The sequence below is a fragment of the Nyctibius grandis genome, chromosome 8, assembly GCF_013368605.1.
Source record: "Nyctibius grandis isolate bNycGra1 chromosome 8, bNycGra1.pri, whole genome shotgun sequence".
NCBI classification, from domain to species: Eukaryota; Metazoa; Chordata; class Aves; order Nyctibiiformes; family Nyctibiidae; genus Nyctibius; species Nyctibius grandis.
This window is the reverse complement of record NC_090665.1, coordinates 38,829,888-38,849,444: the sequence shown is the minus strand read 5'-3', so window position 1 is coordinate 38,849,444 and position 19,557 is coordinate 38,829,888. Positions and strand designations below refer to the sequence as shown.

Here is a 19,557-nt window from a genome sequence, read left to right as displayed (position 1 = left end):
TTTAAGAAGTTTGCTTAATAAATAAATGTGCCTGAATTTAATCATCTTCTGTCTTATAAAATATATTTCTTGCTGATTTTGGTAGTCTAACAGCGCATAAAGACTGGCTGGTGTTGTAGAGAGAGGCTGATTTCTTGGATTAAGTTTTTTTAAAGTCTTTACACTTTTAATGTTTACATAAAAATAACTCAATAATTTTTTTCTCTTAATTTTGAGATCCTGCTGGGTAGAGCTTGCCTAGCAAGGAGGGAGCTTGTTTAGAGGGTTACCTATATCCTGCACCTGAGCAAAGCTCAGCATGTAGTGAGTGGCTCAGCTCTTAAGACAGCAGGTAAGTGGGAAGGGCCCTGTGACTCCCTTGTGCCATTGCAGTTCAGTTAGGCTTTGAAGGTACACCCACAATGTTACTTCATTTTTTCACACCTATTTCCCATAGGGGAAATGGCTAATATGCCACATAAAATGCACATGTTCAGCAGCCCACCAAAATCTGTATTTGAGGGCAGAAGTGCAAAACTTGCCACTGGCTCAGGGGACCCTTGTGTGCAATCTGGGTCCAGGTGGCCCCACACAATTTGTCCTCTGGGGAGGAGCAGGCAGAGGGGCAGGGTGGGGAGGACAGATGGGAGGTGTGTGGTGCTGCCCTCTGTTTCCTGTCCGTTCAGCTCAGACAGAATCAACCAGGTTGGAAGAGACCTCAGGGATCATTGAGTCCAACCATTGCCCTGACACCACCCTGTCGACTAGACCATGGCACTAAGTGCCATGTCCAGTCTTGTCTTAAACACATCCAGAGATGGTGACTCCACCAGGTGATTCACTCCAGGCTGTCTCTCTGAAAGGATAAAACAACCCTGTGAACTCCAGGTCCAGCAACACAGGATGCAGCTATACAAACACCAGATTACCAAGGGATCCTTTTACTCCCTCTTTCCCTAGAATCCCCACCCTGGTCTCCTGCTTGCTGAGCTGCCTTCTCCCCCTAAAAGTAAAGGGTGCAATTTAACTGACTGTACCCCCAGCTCTGTACACACCTTCCGTGGACTGCATTCTTGCCATGTCTCTGGGGAAGTCTGCTATATGGGAGGCCAGTTCTTCAGCCTGGACTGGATCCATTTTTGAATACCAGGTCTCAGGACTGTGCTGGAAAAGGCAGCAAAAGAGTTAGGATCTTAATGGGACCAGGACAGGTAGAGAAGGGATACTTCAGCCCAGATAGGATCCTCAACACTGTGTGATCCACAGTTGAGGTCCTGGGGGCAGTATGGGGCTGAGTGCTCTTAAGGGCCTCTGAACTGTCAAAGCTGACTTGTACCTAGGCTCTGCCTGCATCATAGTAAGATGGCACATCCAGAGCAAAAAGGCTGTTGTGCTCTACTGAGTTCGGACTAAAGCAAGGCAGTCCTGTTCTACTTCAGCTGTTATCGCACTTGGATTACCCAGCCTTGACCTGTGGTGTCTTGGGGTGAGTAAGGATGGGCCTGGGTGCAAGGAACAAAATGTTACCCCTTGTTTGCTCCACCTTCCTTACTAATCTGGTTTACTAATCTGTATACCCACCCCAGCAGCTAGAGTCTGGAGGGACCTGATTTGGAGGAGCTCAAGTCACCTCTTGCCTCATTAGCCCTTCAGCTCATACATCTGACACCAAGTTCCCACTGTCACAGAAGTAGCAGGAGTGTGAGATCCCCTCTTGGCTCTGTCTTGGGGCTGAAGTAGAGCAATTATCTTCCTGAACACTGAGGCTGAAGGTGAACGTCTCAAAGGAGGGCTTGGTTTATTTCTGGGCTCCCATGCGAGACTGCATTTCTTGTGAAAAGAAATCCAGTCCCTACATCCCTGCAAAACAGACCAAGGTCCTAGGGTCACTAGTAAACCCTGTAAGGGAGGCGTGTTTAACATAAAGTGCTGGAACAGTGTCTGTCCTAGTGCCTTCTTTACGCACTCCTCCACAAAGGGAAATGTGTGTACAAAATGCTGCAACAGAACAGAGAGCTGGTATGAAAGAAAGGAGGTGGTAGAGCTGCATGGATGATGTGGCTTCAGATAATCTGTGTCACATGCCAGTGAGTCCCCAGCCCAACTCCTTTAACGCTTTAAACACACCAAGAGGAACCTGTGGGTCCCTGCTCAAGCCCCACCTTGCTCCCTCCTGCCCTCCCCCAGTGCCAGCTCCCACCCTTGTTGACAAGAGGAGGGAGGGTGTCTCAGTGAAACGATTGCAGTGCAGCAGTTGCCAGGGAGTTCATCCTATGCAGAGGAAGGGTGCACTGACCCTCTGCATTACAAGGTAGGTTTGTAAACCCTTTTTCCCCCTGAGCAGCCTGGTTCTTGGCCATCACTTATTCAGCCGTTCCCATCTACTGACAGCATGGTCCTTCCCTGTGGCTGTCACACAGGCAGAGCAGTGCTGAGGCAGGCCAAAACTCTTTACCCAGCACCAGCAGGAAAAAATAGCCTGCTTAAAATTCTGTACTAGTGTCTTGCTCCAGGCAAATTGTCTTTGTTAGCCCTTTAGCTCTGTCTGTGCTCGCTACCCACAGCAAGCATGCAGGCAGAACAGATGTGTGAGGGCCAACGCTGGCTTCCCAGCACCCTGTTTGTGATGGGGTGGCAGGAGGGAGGCAGACAGGAGGGGAAATACAGCTCTTTCCTGAAGGAAGTGTCATTCCTGCCTTTGTGAATATGCCTGTGCCTGCTATGCTTAGGAAAAAAAATCCACAGTGTAGGGAGTGCTCAGGTGCTCTGGGAACAGACCCTGTACTACGATGTGTGCCACCAGGTACCACCCTGCTTATCTCCAGGGAGATGCTGGCATGTCTCTGGCTGGCCACATGATCCAGGTTCCCCACAGCAATCATCAGGCCAGGTACCACTTTCAGCTGGATCAGCTCTTCAGCCACTTCTGTGGACTCCTTGGCTAATATGCTGCAATGAGATGATAGGCCATCAGCCCCTAGCCCGCACACAACAAATTGAGTCTGGGCCTTTTGTTGCCGTACCAGTGCGACCCCCAATGGAAAATGATGTGTTCCTACCCTGCCCTAGTGGCACCAGCAGGCAGGAGGGTCTCAAAATAAACAAATGTTTGGCTGTGCATGGATTAGCAATCATTTAACATATGGGCTTGCTGAGAAGCAATTGTTTAATGATTGGCAGGAGCTTCCTCATGTGTATTAAAGTCTAACAAGTTTCCTATGTGACCATGAAGAACACAGGACTCAAACACCCCCATTGTGAGTACGTCCCTGGAGGACACTCCAGTATGTCTCCCTATCCACCAAGGGTTTTCTGTCATCTGCTTTTGCTGGAAAAATGTCCTGCTAGCACTATCTTGTGGACACTGCAGGAAATTCATACTGAATCAACAAATTTTAGCACAAACGGATGAATTTCCTTAAGGATTCTGCAGTCAATCATAGGTACTAGATTCTTCCGTTGGGTGGCTGATGTTAAGTAAGGGTGTTTCACTGCTTGCTGTGGCTCCCAGCTATGTGGAGAATACAGTGGCCTTGATCAGTACAGCCCTGCACCGTGGCAGGACACACACATCGCTTCCAGGCCCAGCCATAAAGGGGACACTGTGACAGCACACAGGGCCAGAGCAGATGGGATTCCACATCTCCCTATAAGTAAGTAAAACTTCAAGCCAGCTGCCGTGTCAGTAGCAGGGAGGGTCTGCCTCATTCCTGAACACAACCCATCTCTGAACAGTCTGGTACTGGAGACTCTGCAAGGCTGGGATAACTCAGCCAGAGAGCAGTGCCAGAGGTGAACGGGTGAATGCTCCCCAGGAGGAACATGTCCCAGTCCTTTCCTACCCGAAGGAACCACTTCTCTAAGGTCCCTTTTATGCTCCTGTGGATTTTGCTCCAGAGTTTCTTACCCAATGGCTTTTGCAGCAGCTGCCTGCTGAACATACACCAGCGCAGGCTCCTTCAGGCAAAGTGCGGTTGGGCCTGTGTGAGGAACATTAGGAAGGTGAGAATGATGCTTCGAAACAGTTCTAAGATGCTAGAAGGGAGGGGAGGTGTAATTACACTGGTAGTGTTAAAGGAGGATGTTTTTTTCAGGAAACATGCCTCACGGAAACCCTGTGGCTATGTATCATATGTAGTACCCATGGCACAGCCACAGCTCCGAGAGCCCGGGCCACTGCAGCCTGGTCTGTTGAGTCAGGGGAGGAAACACCCAGGGCTTGCACGGTTCATCACCCTCACCCAGCAGAGAGCAGACCTCAGCCGGTCTCTGGAAATCTGCGTGCTAGCATCAGTGATGCAGGCAACCACTGCCTCGACCCAGGCAGCCCTTGCTGCTGTGCCCCTTGCCTCAGCGGACAGCCCCCTGCACCTCCTCCCCTACGGGTCAGGGTGATGGCTGAGCCCTGCAGAAGGAGATGAGGGACCCTGGGAGAAACACCCCCTGGTCGCCCTGGCAGGCCCCAGCTGTGTACTCGGAGGCCTTGATCAGTGCCTTTACCTTTGGCCATCTCGTCGCAGAAGGTAAACACTTCCTTCCTGGGTGGTGTCAACAACGCAACCAGGCCCTGCAGCAGGGCTGGCCGGGCCTCGCAGGCCATGAGGGCCTTCAGCAGCTGGACGGCTGGATGGCTGTCAACACCAGGGCTCGCATTTTGGGGCTGGTTGCAGCGAGCAGCAGGGATTTGGGTTCACTTATTATAGTGACGGCTGCCACCCCCCACGTTCAGTTGTTAATGAACAGATTGTTCTACAGCTCCCTAAGCAAACTCTTCTGTTTTTAAACATACAAACAACAGCTCCACTGAAAATGGAGCCTCAAAAAAATTATCATAATACTCGTACTTGTTTCTCTCCACGGAAATCTTTAGTAAAAGGCGAAACACTTATGCGTTATTAAAAGAAAACAAAGTATGACATCAGCCCTCACCCCCGGCACGCCGCCCGCCCGCCTCGCATCCCACGAGTCAGGGCGACGGACCCCGCGCTCCCGCTCCCGCCACCGCAGCCCCTGGCCCGGCCCGGCCGGGACCGGCCGCAGCCGCGGACATCGGCGGGGCCGGGCAGCCGCGGTGCACCCTGGGTACGCAAACCAACCGAATAGTAATGAGACACACGCTAATGATGCGGCAGCACGGGCGGGCGAGGTCGCCACTCCGTGACTCAACTCTGCCGCCAGTGCCCGCCCCGCCATAGATCCCCGGTCAGCGAACCCACAAAACCGCTGCGTTTCCATATGGGATCCAGTACAGCCTCCCCCTGCCCTGTTTAATTTTTTTGGTCTATTATTAACCGCTCAAAGAGTAGCTCCACCGAAATGGAGCCTCAAAAAATTCATCGACACTCGTGCCTGTTCCTCTCCACGGAAATCTTTAGTAAAAGGCGAAAGATTTATGCGATCTGAAGAGAAACCAGAGTATACCGCTATTTCTTCCCGCACACATACCTACCCTTGGCTGCTGCCCCTGAGGACACGGCGACCCACTCTCCGACCCCCGACCCCCCGCTCCCCGCACCCGGCCCGACACCGGCTCGTCGCGGCTACCGACACCGCCAGCTCGGACGAGCCCACCGGCCACACTAGCTCGGGGCGGCGGCGTCCAGCGGGGCCAGCACGGAGCTGCTCCGCATTGCACCCTGGGTATGCTAATCAGAGCCATATTGATGAGGGACATGCTAATGAGGCGGTCCGCCCCGCCCCCGGCGCCGCGGCAGGAAGGGAGGCAGCGCTGGGCGGGCCGCGCGGCGCCCGGTCGGGGACCGGATGGGCCGGGGCGGAGCGAGCGGGAGGGGCGGTGGAGCGGGGCAGCCGGGGACAGCGAGCGGAAGCAGCGCCGTGCGGCGCCCGGGTTGGGCCGCATCGGCCCCGCGGGCAGCGCCGCGCAGAGGCGAAACAGCGGCTGCCGTACGCCCCCACCGCCGCCACGGGCCAGAGCTCGGCGGCGAGGGGGCACGCGGGCGAGCCCCGCTGCAGTGACGACTGGGCCCGCTGACGACTGGGCCCGCTTAGGAGCCCCGCGGCGCCAACGGCGCCAGAGCGGCGGCCCGGGCGGTGCGTTGCCGGGCCCGCCCGATCGCTCGCTCGTTTTTTGACCAGACGAGGGTAACGAGGGGCCGCCGGTAGCTACGGCGCAGAGAAGCCCGACCAGCAGGTGCAGCGGTGCGGATAACCCCCGCCAAGCCCAGCTCCGTCATGCTTACTAGGCTCGGTCCTGCAGCAGATGGGTACTGTGCAGTCAGACAGCGGAACCGTTTCTGTTACTGATGCTAAGATTCACTCTACTTTTTACCACGCAAAGGGTAGCTCCACCGAAATGGAGCCTCAAAAAATTTATCGACACTCGTGCCTGTTCCTCTCCACGGAAATCTTTAGTAAAAGGCGAAAGATTTATGCGATCTGAAGAGAAACCGGAGTATACTGACTTCTCCACCCGCATGCGGACCCACCCCCGGCTATCGCTCTGCAGGACACGGCGACCCCCGCCCCTCCCGCCCCCCGGTCCCCGCCGCCCGGCCCGTCCCCCCGGCAGCGCTCACGGACACGGCTCCATGCCCGGACCCGAGGGGCCCGCGGGAGCGGCGGCGGACCGTGCTACCGGCGCCGCGCCGCTGGCCCGCGGTGCACCCTGGGTATGCAAACCAGACGAATGCTAATGAGCCTCATGTAATAAGGCGCCCACGCTCCGCAGCTGCTGCGGGGCCGCAGCCTGAGGACGGCGGGGGCTGCTGCGCCCGGAGCCGCACGGGCCGAGGCCTCCCGTCCACTGCCCTCCATTCCCTATTTGCCGATTTCACAAGACATAATTTTTATCAACTAGTTCTTAAAGATGCATAACAAATTAATCGGGGTTTACTACAGTGCTAATGAGAGAGACAGAAAAAGCCTCGGTGGTCCATGTTTAATATCAAAGTCCACTGAAAAATTGCTGCTCTTACTGGCTGGTTTGATTGACTGGACTTCTTATAAGTTCTGGTACTTGGGATTGCTGCGGCCCAAAGAGTCCAGCAGAACCTGCACGTCTTCTTGAGCCTCTGCTGAGTTGGAAGAGGCCAAGAACTCGGCCAGGGATCGAACCCCTGTGCAGAGAAAGACGCCAAGTGATGTGCCTGGACGAGTCTGCAGGTCACGCACCTCAGGTGTTTCACTGACACCCTAAGAGAACCCAGCACCACGTCCCAATCAAAGTGTGGCTGGAAGAACTGAAGACAGGAAAAAAGTTCTTTGCCCTTGTCAGGAGCCACACCACCAACTGAAAACCAGCTGGCAAAATTCTCAGCTGGAGTAGGTGGCCAAGGCCCGTCTGCGGGCGTTTATACAAGCAGAGAACCTGGCACTGGGATGCCAGCAGTGCTGCTAAGGATCCCTCTGCTGATCCTGCTGCTTCGCCTCCCTTGGAGGAAGCTGTGATGGTAGGTATCACCCCATAGCCTCCGACACCATCATCCGAACCACAGAACAACTAACGGGCTTTGGCTTCCACTGCCCAGGAGAAAACACAAGAAAAAACCCGTTGTAATGCTCTTTCAAAAGATACAAGCCACAAAACATCCCCACCCCCTGAGGGGTAGTCTGGGAAAGTTTGCAGTAGGTGAACCTGCAGGTAAGGATGGAAACTGTTTTGTGGTTGCAACTGGAGCAGTTGCAACCAGCAGGACAGCAATATTGCATCAAAAACGACTGTAAAGAAAGTGAGCTCATTAAAAACTGAGTGAGGGGATGAAACGCAACCCCTCAACAATAGCCGAGACTCTGCACTCCTTCCAGCCAGAGAAACGCTGAGGCAATCTGCCTCCCGGCAGGTGGAGGGAAGGGAGTGGCTCAGCGCGGCAAGCAGCCCTGGGGGCCAGAGGTCGGGAGAGAACACTCTCGCCTGAATTAGGAAAAAGCAGGGATGGACATGCCTACTGTAGCTATCACAAATGAGCTCCTTATACTTCCCGCCAGCATCTGCGATGAGCTGCAGCAGCTTTACAGAATCCCTTTTGTCCTCTTCTTTCAGGTGGTTTAGCCCTAGTATTTCCAGGAGAATGGAGACACCTCCGATCTCCAGAAATTCAATGAGGTATCTGCATCTGCAAGGAGAAGGGGAACAAAGCCAAAAGTGTCACCTGCCCTGGAGCCCATCTTCCTCTGTCAGCACGCTGTGCTCCTGGGAACCATCCCCTCCTGCCCCACCACAGCGGCTGCCCAGTGCCCGGGCAGTGAGCACAAGGAGGCTCAGCCTGGAGCGCAGAGGCAGATGCCCACCAGCAGCATGCTTTGCTGCCAGCAGGTCACCAGCTTGGACACAGAAAGCCCCGTCTCCGCACTCAGGCTCTCACCACACTCCTTCCACCTTGTGCCAGTGACTCGGTGGCTCTGGAGATGTGTGCAAACAGTGGATTTATTTTCTAGAGCATTTGAAATTCCTACCACAGGCCTCACTGGGGCCTGCCTTGCCTGAAATGCTTACACAGCCCTCCCAGAAGACAGCAAAGGACTTGTTATTTTCTTTATCTGCTCACACCCTCACCCTCGTGTGCCTTCCCCGCGGCACCTCTCACACAGTGACATTCTATACTCACCCACTTGCAGCAGACAGGAAGATGCCAATGGACTTGAGCACCTTGTTGAGGCACGTGCTGTACATGTAGCTGTTTGACAAGGCTAAGGAGAGATTTACAGACTATCATAGTGTCCCCCAGGGTGTCTTTGGCAATGTGGAGGTCTGAAGTGGGTACTCACTCTGCGAGAGAGCATGGACCTTCCTCTCACAGGCATGCAGAGGCAGCACGCTCATCCCAATATGAGAAAAAACACTAATTCTAGGTCCCTGAGAGACAGGTTACATGACGTTCCATCTTTAGATAGCCAGTTTTTTTCTAACCCTGAAGAACACAGCTGGATATGGATGTCTCCATACAGAAGCTTATTCTTTAAACAAATTTTCAGTAGAGAACTTTCCCTTCCTCTCCATCCCACTACCACACGCCACCTCCAGCTGTCCAAGGAAAGAGATACGTCATCCTGAGCCATGCTGTTAGGCGAGCCAGGAACAAGCTGGCTCCCTGGGAGAACTCCAGCTCCAGCTCTGGTTCCGTCTTGCCATCATTGCTTTTAATGAAGTTGTCCAGGATGCGGCTTCGAGCAACTTTGTGGGCACTATCCCATTCCTGCAAGAAAACCATGAGCTTCCTGATGGCTTCCTGCTCTTTGACAGAAGTCATGATCTCTTCTAGAGAAAAGTGAGAAAGAAGTTAAAAAAGGGCTTTGAAGATAGAAAAAGTCTGTACTAAGGAATTACCACCAGAATCACATTTAAAATCTCTGGCAAATAATATTAAAGCACTTACTAGCCATTAATTTAATCTCATTTTCCTTTATATGTATCTCATAGATAGGAAAACTGAGGCAAAAGGAGAGTTCCTGGTGTGTCTGAAGCTGCACAATGAATCTGCGACAGACTTGAGATTATTTTCCAGGGCAGGTGGCTTCACCACAGGAGCTCTCTTCTCTGCTCTGTTAATAAAGTCATTTGGATGTTACCCATTCCCCCAGCCTCGGTTTCTCACTAGCCTCATGATATGAACACTGCATCTCATATCTGACCTGCCAGAGAATAAATAGGGTGAAATGAGAGCACAAATAGGTATGGATTTATGGGGAGTGACAGGGTCAAGGGGGCTGTAAATGCCTGTTAGCACAGCAGTGCAGCATGCCCTCACTCACATGATGGAGCGACAGTCGTTTGGACTGAGCCCACATCCACTCCAGGAAGATGTGCTTGGCCTTGGCGCTGGGAGAGTGCTTTGGGACGCTTTGGCATGACAGACATTTGCTCTGTTTTTTTCTTATCTAATTTCTATGGCACATTTTTAAACCATCTAAGAAAACATGAAATGATAAGAACTGTAGGCAAGAAAACAGAAGCTCCAGAAACACCCCTTGCCTGCACTTCCTTCCATCCCTTCACACAGGTGTTAAATAAAGCAATCCACATCTTGCCAAATTTCTTTGGCACGCTTTTGGCTCAGTATGATATCCCCTCTTCCAGCTTGACAAATGTGAAGGTGCAGTTAGTAGGGGGATAAAATATCAGAGGATTAAGCTCTCCGTTCATTCAGGTAGGTGAGAATTTCACTGACATGTATGCATTTGGCTTTAAGACATTGACCAATCTCAAGGAGCCTCACAGGTCAACATCAGTATCTGTGTACATACACAGATGCAGAAAGAGGGACAAGGTCACAGACAGCTGCATTAACACATGTGCATTGTCCTCCACTAAGTGGTATCAACGTGCCTGAGGATAAGAAAGGAATTCATGCCTTGTCTAATACAGTTCTTGGACTTCCTACGTAAGAAAAGCACCATTTTAGGTTTTATTTAAAGTGTGGTTTAAGAGAAAAAAAGTTAAAATGACACAAAATCTTTGTTTTCAGAATAAGAAGCTTATTTCAGTGTAATGCAAGTCGCCAAGTTTACCAATTTCCTATCTACAAAGTTCTTAAGCCTTGTTTCCTATAATCTGGAGCAAAATCCCAAATCAGGTCCAGAATATCCCCAAGATACCTGCTCAAAAGTAACTTTCTATTGCTATTAGCTGAACCAGACTGAAAGCAGTGACCAAGTGGTGAACATGTACCTCAGTGCCTGAAAACAAACAAAGTCTTCAAAAAGCTGGCTAAGAAACAACATTTGAGAATTAACACGAGATGAAATTTCAGTTGGGAATTAATGGTCTGTGCTCTGTAAGGAGTCTGTGTCCTTGGCAGGGCGTTTTCAGGATCTCCTTTGTGGGGAAGCAGGTTTAAAATAAATCCATTTTCCCAAAATAGTTGTGATTGAAAATGTTATTAGCCATAACAAATGTTAGTGCTGACAGGAGAATGGCCTGTTAGGGGCCTCTGGTGAAACAGTCAAGTGAAAGTCATATTTCACATTATTGCGAGCATTTTCCTGTGATTTACAGAATATTTGTGAAACATTACTTGCAAGGCATATGATTGATATTGAGAGAACAGCTAGTGTGTAGGGGGAATCTGTATTTCACAGAGACGGTTTGCATGAAATTTACAGTCCCATAAAGTGCTCCTCTGTCCTCAACAGAGATCTAGTTAAAAGAACTTTACAGTCTGAAACATCCCAAAATTGATTCTAAATTAATGTTTTCACATTTATGTTTGAGATGCTGGTGGTGTAATGCTATCTTATTTTTATTATAAAGCTGCAGTAACTCCCCACTATTCAGAAATACCAGCATCAGCCTCTGGACGTGAGGATTTTAGTGATACAAAGGGCTTGCCTATGAATCAATGGCAAAAAAAAGAAGAGTTGGAAACAATGATCACATGAGGCTTCTGAGGATACAGTGGTATCTGTTCCTGGGTGCTATAATAACAGCATCTGCTGACATAGTAGTGTTTAAGCTGACATTGCAAAGTACCCTGAAAACGTACACAAATATTTTTATTATGACCGTTTCACACATGGGAACATACAGACACAGGGAAGTTAAATGACTGAGTCCTTTGTCAGTGCTAACATCAGCACATAAATCCTGTTTGTTGGCTTCCAGTTCTGCTCTCAACAGTGCTGGGCTGCCACCCCAGTCCACTGGACCTAATAATCAGAACAAGACCAGGTCAGGGCAGTGCTTTTTTCCTGCCAAGAAAAACACAAGTAATTTAGGAACTGGCTCTGGCAGTTCAGCAGTCCTTTACATCCAGAGTGCTGCTAAATCATCAGATGGAGACCAAAAGGCAGGCTGGTGCTGCGTCAGCCTCGGTCCGAGCGTGAGGTGCCAGGGGCTGATAGCCTTGGACTCGTGGAAGGACAAAGTGATGGTGATTTGGTGTTGCCTTTGCATCCCACAACATCAAGGCTGTGCCCTGCCTCAAGCAAAACTTTGAGCTTCTGTTTCCCCAGCGGGTTTCACCCTCTCCTGGCATACCTCAAGTCCCCCACAACTCTCCTCACACACAATGCACCTCCCTCAGTGTACCCCAATGCCTTCTACCCAGTTCCTATCAACCCACAGTCGTACTGGCCCCTCTCTCACCTACATGTCCTGCCTCACTGTTAACCCCAGCCACAACCCCAAACCTAGTCCCTGCACTCCCCTCAGCCCCAGCTGGGCCCTGAACTGACCCCCTATCCATCCCAGCGCTTACCGCCCCCCTGCTTCCTAACCCCTAATCCACTGCAGCCTCAACATTCGCCCTGAGGCCAAACCACACTCCCAGGCCTGATCCAGCCCAACAACAGGCCACGTTGTTCATGCCATAGAAATAAGATAAGAAAAAAACAGAGCAAATCTAGTTCAGGCCCTGTGCTCCCCCACACCCCAAAACCTACCTCAGGACTTACAGTCCCTCACACGCTCCCTGACCCCAGTGCCACCCCAGCCCCCATGTCCGCCCCCCGTGACCCAAACACCCACCTCAGGACCAACAATCCCCCTCAGCCCCCACGCCCATCCTATCCCCCAGCCCCTTGACTGCGACCCCCCCTCAGGCCCTACAACCCCCCAGCCGCAGCGCCCGCCTCAGCCCCTCACTCCCTCTCACTTTCCCCGAGGGGGCGGATACCCCGCAGAATAACTGACACCGCAGCCGAGCCAATCGCGACCCGTCTTTTCCCCGCCCGGCCCAATGGGTGGGCCAGTTTCCGCCACCAGTGGGCGGGGCGCCCAGCCCGGGCCGGTGCTAAGGGCGCGTTGCTAAGGAAGTGAGAGGGAGGAGGGGCGGGGACGGAGAGTGAGGCAGGGTGGGCGCTTTTCCTCTCCATTGGCTGTGGGAGCGGCGGGGGGGTGGAGCTTCCGGTGGGGAGAGCGGAAGCGCCGGTGGGGTGTGAGGCGGAGGCGCGCGGCGATGGGGGTCCGCGGGCTGGAGGCGGCGGTGGAGCTGGTGCCGGGGGCGGCCCGCGGTGCGGAGGCGAGCGGGACCCGAGGGGGGGTGGGGAGGGAGAGGGAGTGAGGGGCGGGCCGGGCCCAGGGGACACCAGTGACAGGAGGGACTGGGGGGACCCCTGGGGGTGGAGGGGGGGCAGGGCCTGTGGGGCTCCTGAGGGTGGAGGGGAGGGAACCGGGCCTGGGGGACCCGTCAGGGTGTGAGGGGAGGGAGCCGTGGAGACACTTGTGCCGTACCAGGTGTCCGGTAGTTCCCGGAGGGGAGGGCAGGGCAGGGCAGGACGCTTCCCTTTCCCCCCTGGAAGTGGGCAGCGGGCTCTGCTGCCCCCCCCAGCTCGCGGGAGGCTGAGGAGGGGGTCTCTGCCCCCGTAGCGATCTGCTGGCTTCACGTCAGTGGAGAGCTTTGGAAAGCTGCAGGAACTGAAACTGTGCTGTCCTACTGAGCACGCCCACATAGTGACACTGGGATGAGGCAGTGTCCATAACTGATTGAGAAATTCAGCTAATACTTGCTTCACCATTACCTCTAAACTTTAGTAACCAGGCAAGTTGCCGTCACATTCTGATTCTGGTAGACTGGAGGACAGTTCTTTTAAATCTTGTCATTTGTTTCAGAGAGCGGTACAGAGAGAGAGCATGCAGATGGTCAGCCTGTGGTGATCCTTTTAGGTTGGGCAGGCTGCCAGGACAAATACCTGGCCAAATACAGTGCAATCTACAGTCAGAAGGTGAGTAGCTTATTTGTATTTTCATGACACTGGCATACAGCTCTCTTGAGAAACTGCCTCTTTTCTGCATGTTGGTAAAATTGCTCTAAAGCCTCTCTCAGTCTGAAGACTCATTGGGACTGAGTGGCGAGCTCTCTTGTCATTGAAAGCTCCTTGTGTCTCGGAGCCCAGGCAGCGTTATCTAACAGTTGCTGATGTCATCTTTATGCGTGCACTTGGGACAAAATTACTTCCTCAGAGAAACTTCGTGTTGTCATGTGAATCACTGGAGTATTTTAAGGCTTTTAAAGTTGTGAGATTGTTCATGAATGCCATGAACTGTGTTAGCTTTCCAAACAGGTAAACAGGCAGGGAAAGATTATGCATTTACTGCTTGTTAATAAGCCACAGCACAGACTTGGCAAGGCCAGGCTGAGGACTGACAGAGCACGTCAGCATCTGTTGTTCCTTCGGCTTTTCCTTCCTATGAAGATGATTCATCTAAATGTTGTAATCCAAATTCACTTTATCCTGTCTGGGAAACGGGCATCCTATGATAGTCATACAGGCTCACTAGGAACTCCTTATGTTTGACCTAGAGAGGTCTGTCCAATTGCGAGTTCCCTAAGTTATGATATTTTCCTTTCTAATACTGTATTTTACTGGAATGACCCCAGCTTGTAGTGTGGGGACTCAGTGAAACATTACACTTTTTTTTTTTTTTGGTCAGCATACAAGGATCTTGTATTTATCCAAATCTGTTTCAGCTATAGATGTCGGAGTTTGTACATTAACAAGTCTATTGTTAATGTGTAATCCAGTGCAAGAGTCATGAATTGGCTTGTTCTAGTGAAGATTTAATTGTTAAGTGACTGTTGTGACTGAGAGATGCTGCTGAGCAGATGACGAGCACGTTACGTGGGAGCATGCAAGCTTTTTTGAAAATACTTTTCTATCAGAAAGATGATAGGAATGGGAAAGGAGAGAAAGGGTTTTCTTAGCTCCCTAATGAGGGACTGGCTGCAATCATGGCAAGATGGTATAGAAGACTTTGATTAAAAAACTTGATATCCTTGTCTTCCTTGTTCACTGTTTAGAGAGCTCTAGGTGGGAGAGCTCTCTTGGTGGCTTTGCCTTGTGTTTGTCAGTGTGTAATGTCAGTGAGTTTAGGTGATAGAAAAGATCTGAAGCATTTATAAATGTAGTTCTATCTATCTGCTCTATTTAGAAACTCTTCCAAGATACTGTTTCCCAATCTACACCTAAATGTAAGACCTGAACTGTAAAGGCAATTGCTCAGGTGTTCTGCATCTCTGAACCAGTGCTCCTAATTTGCACAGCTGGAGCGTTTCAGAAAGGCTTATGAAAATCATGTCAGTGTTGATTGTGGGTGAGGCTTAGAGACAGCTGCACACAAGTACTAACCAAGGACAGGAAGAAGTTCCTCTTCCTTCTTATGTTTGTTTCAATGTTATGAACTGGATGTGTACCAGAGCAGGCCCTTCTTACCAAAATGGCTGATAGTGAAGGTTTGTGAATCAGGGAGATGGTTTTCTCTTCCTGGGTGAAGACTAACACTCAGAAAAGCTTGGTTAGCAGTGTCCCCAGGGGCTGTGCCAGTTAGCACAAGATTTGAAAGGATCTCAAACATCATCAAATCCAGGCCTCTGCTGCTGCAGAAACCTTTTCATAATACTGTGTGCTATTACGATTAACAATCCTATTCACATTGGTGCCTTGCTACTGACACTAAAGACTTTCTACTGGCCCTGTGGTTTCTGTTGGAAACCTGTCCCAGATTTTCACGTTCTTTGTACTGATGCTTGTAATTTACAGCACAGCCTAAACGTGTATGGGATCCCTTTCTGTTTTTTTTTAGGGGTGCACTGTCATCCGCTACACGGCTCCATGGAGGATGGTATTCTTCTCGGAGACCTTTGGCATCAGATCCCTCCAGAGCCCCGCCAGACAACTGCTGGAGCTGCTCTTTGACTACAGCATTGAAAACAAACCGGTTCTTTTTCATGTTTTTAGCAATGGTGGTGTCATGCTGTACCGTTACATCATTGAGGTGCTCCACACTCATAAGCCATTTAAGAACCTCAAAGTAGCAGGCACTGTTTTTGATAGTGCCCCTGGCAGAAGAAACTTGAGAGGAGGCCTTCGTGCTTTGGCAACTGTCTTGGTATCCACGAATGTCCTGCTCAAGTATTTCCTCTTACTAGCTTTTGCTACTACAGCTGTCGTGCTGCGGATCTTGCTGTACCCATTGACCCGCTTCATCCACGAGAGCCATTACGATGCCCTGCTGGAAGCACCCTCGCGGTGGCCTGAGCTTTACCTCTATTCCCAAGCTGATGCCATCATCGAGGCCAGTGAAATTAAGCACATGGCTGATGCCCGGCAGCAGCTCGGTGTCTCCGTGAAAGCTGTAGACTTCTTGGATTCGGCTCACGTCTGCCACATGCGGGCGTATCCCACCTACTACAGCAACCTCTGTACGACTTTCCTGTCTGACTGTGTCGGGGGCTTGCCTCGTTAGTGCTGTAATGACCTCCAGTGTTTGCCTCTGCTTTGCTCAGCTTGTATGGGAAATGTCACCCCCTTTGCCTTTGTGTCTTTGAGGGAGGAAAGTAGAGGCTTCTTAGCTGCTTTTTTTTCCCCACCATCTGCAAGTCTGAAAGCCTCCAGGCTGGCTTTTGGGCCAGCCACGTTATAGCAAAAAGTAGATACGGATTAATTTAAAGCACTGAAGGTGAAATCCTGGCATGGTTGAAGTTGATGTGCTTTACTAAGGTACCACAGACCAGAATTTCACACAGAGTGTTATTTGTTTCTTCCTGTTTCCTATTGTTCTCTGCTTTCCATGTTGTCTTCTTGTCCCTGATGTCCAATGTGCATGTTCTGTTGCCTTGTACTGATTTTACAATACAGTTCTTCCATGTCTGTGTCATTTTTTTCCTCTCTGCCATTTATTTTTTCTTGCACTGAGCAAACAGAAGCAGCTCTGCAGGACTTTTCTCTTCTCTTGGTGCATCCCAGCTCTTGTTATACTCCTTGCTGGAGATCAGGCCCAGAAATCAAGTGTAAGACCTGGAAAAGGTGTGGGCAGGGCAGTATGACCAGGCTGTCATCTGGTTTCTGTTAAATAGCTGAGATATAGAGCAGTCAAAGCTCTGATCCTTGGTGGAGCTCAAATGTTTGTGATAACATTTGTGTTCTTCAACCAAAAGATTAAGTTAACCTTTTTGAATGTGTCTTGTGTTTTGTTTCTCTTCCTTCCAGCCTTTTGTGTGTTCTCCCGAGTAGTTTTGCTTTCTTGCAGAACTGCTCATTTATTATTGTGTGTCTTTGAGCAGCCTATATTGTGCATCTGGAAACGCAGGGAAACTGGCACAGCTGTACCACAGAAGACCTCAGAAATAGAAAGGTGGAACTACAGAGGAAAATGAAACTGTCTCTTGGAGCTGTGACTTATACTGGGTGTTTCTTAAATCACTTCCAGCCCACAAATGACCATTAAATTTGATGTTTTTCCCCATAGTGTTCTCTTCAGATGATCAGTCTTTGCTGTCCATGCAGTGTGTACTAGTAATACAAGAAATTTATTCCTTCCACCTAGTGAAGAAGTAGCCCATTGCACTGCACTTCATCCGTCTTTGGTTTTGGGTTTTGTTGGTTATTTGGGGGAGAAGTGGGGATAAAGACAGAGGAGAGCCCGCTAACATGTTTATGCCATGTCACAGCATTGCAAGCTAATTAATAATGTGGTGGACAGGATTACCCAACTTTAAATTCCCAGTCAAGGATTGCCAGGAGCAGGCTCTGGAGGGCTGTGATATGGGCCTGTTTGAACAAGGGGCTGCCCTCGAGGGGTAGGGACATAAAAAGCATGAGGATTTTTACAGATGTTTGCTGCCTGTGGGCTGCTGTGCTTGTGTTGCCCACGCGTGGGGTGCTGTCACCCACAATTACAAAGTGCTTGCTGTTCTGAATGAAATGCAGAGAGGGAGGTATCTTGGGAAGCACTGCAATCTTAAATTTGGAAGTTTAAAACAAGAACCGTAACACCCCACGGAAGTGGAAGCACAGGGTGGGTTGTGGTCAGTGGCCAGCACAACTGTTTTTAGCAGGCTAGTGTGGCAACACTTATTTAAAGCAAAGAATAACCCCCTTTTGAGTGTGGTTTTAAAGGGTGGACTGGGGTGTATGGGATACGTGAGAATTAGCTGAAAAGGGGCTGATGGCCTGGTTTGTCTTCAGTTTTTTTAAAGCGAAGACTGGCCCCAGGCACAGGAGCCCTTGTTGCTCGAGGTCCAGTCTTCTGTAGGTGTGATCCCAGTTTCAGCTTCCACTGTGAAGACAAGCAGCGAGGGCTACCCTGCAGTGAGATAGCCTTCAGCCTGCTGCTTTGCATGAAGAAATTCTTGTTCCTAGGGTTTGGACCTGTAAAATCCAGGCATGGTCCCCTATCCCCAGAAAGCCCATCAGAGATCTCCCAGCTTTTTAAAGCGGGCCCTAGGTTTGTGCTGTCAGTGCTGTAACTCCTGGACTGTGATCTGTTTGCCTGCCTTCCTGGAGAGCTGGGCTGTGTCTGAGCATCCAGCCTCTTTGGGGCACTGTGAAAACTCTTAGGGAGCAGAGGTGATAAAGGTTATTTAACTAGCACTTGCCCTCATGCTGGTTTCTGCAGGTTCAGTATTTACAGAACAGTTAAACACTCTATAATATACGCCTCTGAATTAATACAGTTGTGCTGGGCTGGGAATCTGCTGTTCCTGTTTATTGCCGTGGGCGCTGAACTTCTGTTTAAGGACTCGGGCTGTTGCGGAGCGTGGCTGGCAGGAGCTGGAGCCCCTCTCCCTGTGTGATGGGACAACAAAGCTGCCTCCGGAAGAGCCCCACGCGTGTCAGCTCCACCTTCCATCTCCACCTTCACCTCCCCACCATGGGATTGTTGCTCCCCCAGCCCAGTCCAGCTCTGCTCCACCTCCCCGCTTTGCAGGGCAGCAGGCAGGGAGCGGGTGCTGCCCGTTGGAGCTCAGCAGTCAGAGGTGCCCTGCGCTACGCAAGCGGGAACCAGCTCACAGGCATTTCCACTGCTGCAAAACTGACTGGAAATTCAGGGCTAATTTGTGTACGCACCTCTCTAAGGGCACGGGGGGGATCTCAGCAAGCTGGTGATTTACAGAGGAAGTCATCAACATCAGTCTGGGTGGGTTTTGTTTTCCATGTCCCAGTAAGTTTTAATGATGATTATGAACAGTGTGTTAAATGTATTGTGTGATATATTGCCCTCTTCTTTCCTATACAGCATGTATGCTCAGCCTCCCCCTTTTTGCCCTCTTTATTTCTGTTGCTTATTTGAAACAGAAGGTTAATAACTTGGAGCTTGAAGGCACACGGCCAAGAACTGATCCAAGCACTACTGGATTTAAAAAAACCCAGCCTCAAACCATTAATCCTTCCTAAACTGTCACAGTTTGGTGCAGCCTGTGTTCCTAAAGAGCTTCAGCCTGAACGCTGAAAGCCAAAGGTTGGGATATCTTGGCAAATCCGAGTAAATCCCTGAGACAAGCTATGGGAGGGGTATTGCAGATCCATTCTTTGGGAGGAAAAATGCAGCATCCGTGGGCTTGCCTCGTGGGTGGGGAGCGGGATGTGGCACCGGTGATCTCTGCCTGGGGACATGGATCTTGTTTTCCCACAGTCCAGCCCTCGTGCACAGCCAGCAGAGCAGTGTGGGTGAAACGCCAGCGGAGGTGGGAGAGGAGGATGCCCAGGGGCCAGCTGCTGCCATTGCGCATTTCCCAGCTCGCTTTGTTTTGCCAGAGCACAAATTAACCTTTCCTCACCAACAAAACCCATTTGAGTGATTCCTGCGAGGGAGCTGGCCAATGGCTCGCTCCCCTGTGCTGCCTTCTCTCCCCAGGCAGCGGTCATGTTAGGGGAAGGTTTTAAAAAAAGACAAAAAGCTGCCTA

General features: G+C 50.8%; 2 protein-coding genes and 3 non-coding genes across 5 annotated transcripts; 1 reads left to right on the top strand and 4 right to left on the bottom strand.

The window, feature by feature from the left end:
* Nucleotides 1–205: 205 nt before the first annotated feature.
* ARMH1 (armadillo like helical domain containing 1) lies at nt 206–9,185 on the bottom strand. Its single transcript, XM_068407123.1, has 11 exons — nt 8,980–9,185; nt 8,544–8,612; nt 7,885–8,051; nt 6,942–7,055; nt 5,429–6,102; nt 4,480–4,639; nt 3,887–3,959; nt 2,790–2,928; nt 1,892–1,977; nt 1,035–1,138; nt 206–237 (listed from the first exon to the last, which is right to left on the bottom strand). The coding sequence occupies exons 1-11, from the start codon at nt 9,183–9,185 to the stop codon at nt 206–208; spliced, it is 1,824 nt and encodes a 607-aa protein (XP_068263224.1).
* Nucleotides 4,776–4,893, bottom strand: LOC137666910 (U5 spliceosomal RNA). The gene has a single exon (XR_011048726.1). It is a non-coding gene; the product is annotated as a U5 spliceosomal RNA (small nuclear RNA).
* LOC137666891 (U5 spliceosomal RNA) lies at nt 5,284–5,398 on the bottom strand. The gene has a single exon (XR_011048708.1). It is a non-coding gene; the product is annotated as a U5 spliceosomal RNA (small nuclear RNA).
* On the bottom strand, nt 6,281–6,395 carry LOC137666903 (U5 spliceosomal RNA). The gene has a single exon (XR_011048719.1). It is a non-coding gene; the product is annotated as a U5 spliceosomal RNA (small nuclear RNA).
* A 3,617-nt stretch (nt 9,186–12,802) lies between the features above and the next one.
* TMEM53 (transmembrane protein 53) lies at nt 12,803–17,118 on the top strand. The gene is made up of 3 exons (XM_068406776.1): nt 12,803–12,885; nt 13,484–13,596; nt 15,455–17,118. The coding sequence occupies exons 1-3, from the start codon at nt 12,831–12,833 to the stop codon at nt 16,115–16,117; spliced, it is 831 nt and encodes a 276-aa protein (XP_068262877.1). The 5' UTR covers nt 12,803–12,830; the 3' UTR covers nt 16,118–17,118.
* Nucleotides 17,119–19,557: the final 2,439 nt, after the last annotated feature.